This window comes from Nicotiana sylvestris, chromosome 4, assembly GCF_000393655.2.
Source record: "Nicotiana sylvestris chromosome 4, ASM39365v2, whole genome shotgun sequence".
Lineage (NCBI taxonomy): Eukaryota > Viridiplantae > Streptophyta > Magnoliopsida > Solanales > Solanaceae > Nicotiana > Nicotiana sylvestris.
In genome coordinates, this window is record NC_091060.1 from 124,629,669 (window position 1) to 124,637,478 (window position 7,810).

Here is a 7,810-nt window from a genome sequence, read left to right on the forward strand (position 1 = left end):
TTGTTCTCTTCACATCTCTTAAGAACTTGTCTAATATTGTTAAGACAATGCTCAAAAGAGTCACCTACTACTGAGAAGTCCGCCATGAAAACCTCTAGAAAATCCTCCACCATGTCGGGGAAAATGGACATCATACATCTTTGAAAAGTAGCCGGAGCATTGTACAAACCAAATGGAATCCAGCTAAAAGCAAAAGTCTCATAAGGGAAAGTGAATGTTGTCTTCTCTTGATCCTCCAATGCGATGTTGATTTTGTTGTACCTGGAATATCAATCAAGAAAGCAATAGAATGACCTCCGCGCTAGCCGATCAAGCATTTGATCAATAAAAGTCATAGGGAAATGCTCTTTGCATGTGGCAGTGTTGAGCTTCCGATAATGAATGCACACCCTCCATCCGGTCGGTGTTCTTGTTGGGATGAGCTCATTTTTATCATTTTCAACCACGGTCATGCCTTCCTTTTTCGACACATATTGCACCAGGCTCACCTAAGAACTATTGGCAATGGGTTAGACTACCCCGACATCCAATCACTTGATGATTTCTTTCTTTATCACCTCTTGCATGGATAGGTTCAACCGTCGTTGATGTTCCATACTTGGTTTCCTCTCTCTCTCCAATTGGATCTTGTGTTCGCAAATTCTGGGGGAAATCCCTCGGATGTCCACAATTGTCCATCTAATAGCTTGCCTATGCTCCTTCAAGACTTCCAACAATTGTTCTACCTGCAAATCATTCAACAAAGAAGAAACGATTACCAGTAAAGTATCATTTGAGCCAAGAAATTTATACCTCAAGTGTGGTGGAAGTGGTTTGAGCTCTAGTTGCGGTGGCTCAATAATAGAAGGTTTTGCGGGAGGAGTGACTCTGTTCTCCAAGCCGAGATAGAGCTTTGCCGAAGCATAAGTGTAGGACCCAAGATCCTCCAATGCTTTTACCGATTCCATGTATCCTTCCATATCTTCACCATCAAAGTTCACCAAAATAGCCAACAACGCCTCACCTAGGCATTGTTCTTCCATCTTCATTTTAACTGCATCTTCCACTTCATCAATAACATCAATCACCGAGATACTCTCATATTCATGTGGTAGTTTCATACCCTTGCTTTCTTAGAATGTGACCTCTTCATCATTCACACGAAATTTGATCTCATTCCGTTCCGAATCCACTAATGCTATTCCTGTGGCTAGGAATGGTCTCCCCAAAATGATAGGGATCTCTTTGTCAACCATACAATCAAGAATTATGAAATCGGCGGGTAAATGAAACTTTGCCATTTTAACAAGCACATCATCAATAATTCCCACCGGTCTCTTTATGGAACATTCGGCCATTCGCAATCTCATACTTGTGGGCCTTGGCATACCCAACCCCGCTTGCTTGTAAATGGCAATAGACATCAAGTTGATGCTAGCCCCATTATCACAAAGGGCTCTTGCAAAGTCATATGCCCCAATAGTACAAGGAATGGTAAAAGCTCCCGAATCTTCTTTATTTTGAACTGTAGATGTTGCAATTATGGAACTAACCTGGTGAGTCACATTCACCGCTTCATTTTTGGTGGTTCTCTTCTTGGTAATCAAATCTTTCAAATATTTAGCAAAACCTGGCATCTCTTGAAATGCTTCCACAAATGGAATATTCACCAAAAATTGCTTGAGAATGTCATAGAACTTTTCGAGTTTGATATCATCAACCTTCCTAGCTAGTCTTTGAGGGAATGGAGGAGGAGGTCTAGGAATAGGTGGTACTATATTTGGTGTCTCTTTTACCTTTTCCTTTACCTCGCCCCAGTTTTCTTGTTGCACTTTCAACTCTTCCGGAACCTTTTCAACTTCAACAACCCTTTTCTCTTCAACCTCAACTTCATGTTCGAACTCTTCAACTTCAACCACTTGTCCACTCCCTCCTTGTACTACCTTCCCACTCCGAGTAGTAATCTCCATGACATGAGAAGTTGGACCACTGCCACTACCCTTGGGGTTCGCAATTGTGTCAATTGGAAGTCTTCCTTTTTTCTTCGAATTTTGTTCCCTAGAGAGGTCTCTGATTTGCATCTCCAATTTTTGAATGGATGCGGTATGAGAACCAACAAGCTCAGTCATATTCCTCATATATGTGTCTGACTTCTCTTGATTTTGCAATACCCGTTCAAGCATGCTTTCCAACTTAGACTCACTTGAGGAATCTTGATTTGAATATTGACCCTTTGGAGGAACATAAGGGTTTGAACTCTGATTTGGGAAGTTGTTGTTGCTGTTCCAATTACCTTGATTTGAGCCACCTTGGTCATTTCTCCACTGTTGGTTGGCTTTCCCTCGTGGGTGAGGCCTCCATTGATTTTGTTGTCCTTGACCTTGGTATTGTTGCCTTTGATATCCTCCTTGAGAGTTGTTGACATAGTTTGTCTCCTCAAAGTCCTCATTTAATAAGGGTTGCACATCTTCCACCACATTTACTTTCTTCGTTTGGCTTTCTGTGAATATCTTTGTCAACACATTGACATTTGTGGCAAGCCCTGCAATCACTTGATCCCTTTCTTGGTTTGCCTTGATCATGGTGGTCAAGGAAGGAGACCCATATACATTCCACTTGTGGTGTCCTCTAAGTGCCATGCTTGATTATGCTTCGCCATTTTGTCAAGTATATGTGTGACCCTTGCGAATGATTTGTCCATGAAAATACATCAATTGCATTCTTGGCTATAGATTGGTTCATAGTATCCAAGCCCATGTAGAATTTTTCGAACAAGATAGAATCCGAAAAACCATGGTTGGGAGACCTCACCAAATATCACTTGAACCGATCATATGCCTCATGTAGATGTTCTCCCCGTACTTGCTTGAAAAGAAAATTTTATCCCGGAGCACGAACTTCTTACTTTGCGGGAACCATTTAGCTAAGAATTCCCAGACAAGTTCAGGCCAAGAATGAATGGAGTTGGTGACAAATTATGAAGCCATTTCCTTGCGTCCCCAGTTAGTGAGTATTTGAAGCACCTCATCCTTAGAGCATCATCCGAGACGTGGTTCTGCTTATACATTGCACACACACCCAAGAAGTTTCTAAGATGTTGTGTTGGATCATCATCAGTAGAATTCCTGAAAAACCCCTCCGCTTTGAGCATAAGGATTAAGCCATGTTCCACTTTGAAAGTTGCAGCGCCAATGGCTGGGAGTACAATTGCATTAGTATGCTCAATATACTCCTCTATGTCCGCAAAAGGATTTTCTTCCATTTCCGCCTCCATTTATTCTTCATATTCGGCCATGTTTTCCTATCAACGCCAAGCAAAACAAGCAAAGTGTGATGGAATAGAATAAGACGTAGAGTGAAACACACATTAATTAGTAATTTCAAAACCGTATTCCCCAGTAACGGCGCCAAAATTTGATACGCTCAAATTACACTTTAATTAAATAGTGTAAGGCGGTCGGTGTCAAATATAATAACCCAACAAGGTTGGGGTCGAATCCCACAGGGAATAGGTGTGAAAAGGTTACTCAAATAGTTTGTTACTTGACTAAAGTCGTAATTCTATTCGGTTAATGGTAACAAGAGTATGAATTGCATTTTGTTTGAAGAAATAACCAATTGTGATATTGAGAATGTAAATAATTTGATTAAAGAAACCAAACTTGTGTCCCCATTAATGAAGTGTAATGCTATCAGTGTTAATATAATATATTTCTATTGGAAGGTTATTTTTTATATGCAAATGATTTCTAAATGGCTTCCCAATATTTTCCAGTAGTTGGGTAGTATTTCCTCTTTATGATTTTTCCAACTATAAAAGAGTTGCAATTAAGAATAATCAATATATGCCAAATAAAACTCACTTATTCCTAAGCGATTCAATTAAACAAGGTTTAAAGCCTTGAGTCTTTGATATTAACTTCTACCAAATTCCAACCCACTTTCCCAAGCAAAGTAAGAATTTAATGGCACATGTTAATGTTTGCAACCACCAACAATAAGTGAAGAATGAGAAGTAAATAAATACCAACCAACCATTATACATATATTCAATGTTAAACACTCATTAACATAACACCTATTTAGGGTCCACAACCTTAGTATTTAAACCCCAAGACGCCCCCACAAAACCCCAATAAATCTATTTATAGTGGGTCAAAATTCGGGAAAATATTTGGACAAAAATACCCTTTCCAGTTAAATATGCGACAACATATTTGTCACATAACTGACATGCGGTTTGCATTCTTGACATAACCATCGCATCTAAAAACCATAGATTCTAGGCCTTCATCACATTGATGTTTTGCGGTCTGCATTGTAGTTATGCGATCGCATTTTGCGTCGCATTTCTACCTTCAACAATCTTCATGTCGAATTTGCGGTCCATTATGCAGCTCGCAAACAGGTTATGCGATCACAAATTGGACCGCATTTCTTGCGCTGGACTTTGCCCAGAGATCTGTTGTGGTTTGCGATTCCCTTGTGCATTCTACGACTCGCATGCTGGATTTACGATCGCTTAACCACATTTGTGATGCCTTTTTTCTTTTTTCTTGTCTTTTTGTGGCTTTTTGATTTCATTTCCATGCTCCTATGTCCTTAAACCTCATACACTGCAAAAACATTAAAATTACATAAGTATAAAAGATAATTGCATCTAAAACAAGCTAGAATCTAAGCAATTTGTATCAAATGCACCGAAATTCTCCGGCACATCAGCGACCTCGAGTGCGTCCTCGGCCTTTGGTGGCTACAACTGGTGGTACTGGTGGTCGTTCATCCTGACCGGTCGCTCGTGTCCTCACCATCTGTGAGAGAATAGAATAATAGAAGTTGAGTACTCGGATCAATATATTCGCACGATAAGAATTTCAAGAATATGAAGTTTTTCCTAAAGGTTCTGCAGCCTCTACGAGACTCTACTAATGCTGCTCATGACTCGTGAAACCTATGTAACCTAGGCTCTGATACAAACTTGTCAGGACCCTAAGCCCGGACCTGGTCGTGATGGCGCCTATTGTGAAACAAGGCTAGCCGACACAAATCACTAATCCATTTAAACAATTATAACAATTCAATTTAAGTCATTAATAAGTAATAAATCACAAAATTAAGTGAAATAGAACAAGTGCGGAAATATATATAGCCCGACATCGGTGTATCACCAGTCATGAGCATCTAAACAACCGTCTAAAAGTAGGAAGAGTCTATATAGTCTACTACAAATCCAATACAAATGAAAATAAAGATAGGAAGGAGAAGCACTGGGCTGCGAACGTCGAGAAACTATTTAGTGAACTCCGGATAGGCTGCTGGAAGCAATCAACCCTCGCTAGCAGGACCCGAGGCTCCTGAATCTGCAAACAGGGTGCAGGGAGTAATGTGAGCATGACAACTCAGTAAGTAATAAAAGTAAAGGCAGCTGAGGGACAACAAAACACAGCAAAATGCTACAAAGAGGCAGTATAAAACCAATACAATGAAAGAAAATAGTGAAAACTTGTACAAAACACCTCAGTTAAGTAGAATCCTCTTTAAAACATCTTTTAGCAGTTAAACGAGTGAAATAAAAGCAATGAGAAAAGATAGACACATAAAATTAGCCCCCTTGGGAAAAAGACAAACAGAATCAGCCCTCGGCTATCTCACAATCACTCGAATCAGCCTCTCGGGCAATAACAAGAAACAACATTAGCCTCTCGGGTTATATCACACACAAACTGGGTACCCGTGCTCACTGGGGTGTACAGACTCCGGGAGGGGACCCATACGGCCCAAGCGCAATATCAAGCCATCTCGTGGCATAATCAAACAGGCGCTTGGCCTCGTATCAAGCCATCTTGTGGCGTACAACTCAGGCCCTCAGCCTCATAATCATGAATCAGCTCAATAGTGCTACAGCGCGCAGCCCGATCACCTAATAACCTCACAGGCCCTCGGCCCTACTCAGTCATAAATCTCTAAAAGCCACGCGAGCACAGTAAAATATGATGATCAACTCAAAATATCTTTTAAGATGTCAAAATAGAGTAAAAATGGATGAGTTATGAAAACAGTTGAATATAGCATGATTGAGTACAAGTATAAAGCCAAACAGTGAGAAATAGTAGTAAAAAATTCCTAAGGGTTCAAAATAGTTGGCATGATGCCCAAATATGGCATTCAACCTAAGACATGATAATAGCAAATAGTTTTCAATCAAATACACAGTTAAACAGTCATACGGGATGGACTAAGTCACAATCCCCAATGGTGCATGATCCCACGCTCGTCATCTAGCATGTGCGTCGCCTCAATATAGCACAACGATGTGAAATCTGGGGTTTCATACCCTCAGGACAATATTTACAAACATTAATCACCTCTATCCGGTCCAAACTCTAGCCCGTGATGTCCTTGCCTCTCGAATCAGCCTCTGAATGCTCCAAATCTAGCCAAAATCAGTACACAGCCATCAAAATATGCTAAAGGAACAAAACCCACTCGAAAGTAATCAAATTACAACACCAATCCCGAAATTGACCAAACCCGACCCCCCGGCCCACATTTCGGAATCCGATAAAATTACATCAATAAACTCCTTATCACTCCTCGAGTTCATTCATATCAAAATTACCAAACTCCAACCACAAATGATCCCTCAAATCACTAATTTTAGGTATCCAATTACAAGCCCTAGTTCTGAAACATTTAGGCTTAAATTCTACAAATTTCATGATTAATTAGGTAGAAAACACATTAGGATTGAGTATTAAGTCCATAAATCTTACTTTCAAGTGTTCCCCATTGATTCCCTCTTCAATCCTCTTCAAAAAACACTAAAATCGCCCAAAAATGGAGGAACTTAGACACAAAATCACGGAATTGGTCTTTTAAAATATTTTGCCCAACACTTAAAAATCCTTCAGGAATGCGGTCAACGCCTCGCATTCCCGAAGCAAAAATTTGAGTTGACCACATTTCCTTCATCACTGACGCGACGCCTTTCACGCGAATGCGAAGACTTAGCCTCACAAACCATCGCGAACGCGAAGCTCACTGACCCCACACCTTTGCGAACGCGGGACTCCCATCGCGAACGCGAATGCTAAACCTCCTGGCCCTTCGCAAACGCGAAGGCCAAAAGTTTGCAACACTCACGACAGATTTTCTACAATTTTTTTCAACTTGAAATGATCCGTTCAACCACCCGAAACTCACCTGAGACCATCGGGACCTCAACCAAACATGCCAACATATCGCATAACATCATTCAAACTTGTTCCAACCTTCAAAACGCTCAAATCAATATCAAAACACCAAATTTGCGTCGGATTCAAGTGTAAGAATTTCAAAAACATCCAAATTACGCTTTCGATAAAATTTTTTATCAAACCACGTCCGAATGACCTGAAATTTTGCTCACACATCCCAAATGATACAACAGACCTACTGCAACTCCCACAATTCCATTCCAACCCCTAAATTAAAATCTCACTTAACAACTGGAAAACGCCAAATTTCCAATTTCGCGGATTCAAGCCTAAATCTACTTTGGACCTCCAAAACATATTCCGATCACTCTCCTAAGTTCCAAATCACTTTTAGAAGCTATCTAAACAATCTAAACTTACATCCGAGCCCTTTTTCATATAAGTCAACATCCGGTTGACTTTTCCAACTTAAGCTTACTCAAAAGAGACTAAATGTCTCAAACCTTACTAAAACCTCTCCGAACCCAAGCCAATCAACCCGATAACACATAATACGGCTGAACTAGACAATAAGAAGTAGAAATGGGGGAAACGGAGTGGTAACTCATGAAACTACCGTCCGGGTCGTTACAACC

General features: G+C 40.4%; 1 protein-coding gene across 1 annotated transcript; it reads right to left on the reverse strand.

Moving 5' to 3' along the window:
• Positions 1-1,112: 1,112 nt before the first annotated feature.
• LOC104239677 (uncharacterized) lies at positions 1,113-2,618 on the reverse strand. Its single transcript, XM_070173469.1, has 2 exons — positions 1,701-2,618; positions 1,113-1,616 (listed from the first exon to the last, which is right to left on the reverse strand). The coding sequence occupies exons 1-2, from the start codon at positions 2,616-2,618 to the stop codon at positions 1,113-1,115; spliced, it is 1,422 nt and encodes a 473-aa protein (XP_070029570.1).
• Between the last annotated feature and the right edge of the window lie 5,192 nt (positions 2,619-7,810).

Excerpts from the sequence above, each read along its gene's own strand:
- LOC104239677 (XM_070173469.1), bottom strand. The coding sequence starts at position 2,618 with ATGGCACTTAGAGGACACCACAAGTGGAATGTATATGGGTCTCCTTCC. Across the intron at positions 1,617-1,700 it reads CTCAAAGACTAGCTAGGAAG|ATGCCAGGTTTTGCTAAATA; the intron begins GTTGATGATATC and ends GCATTTCAAGAG.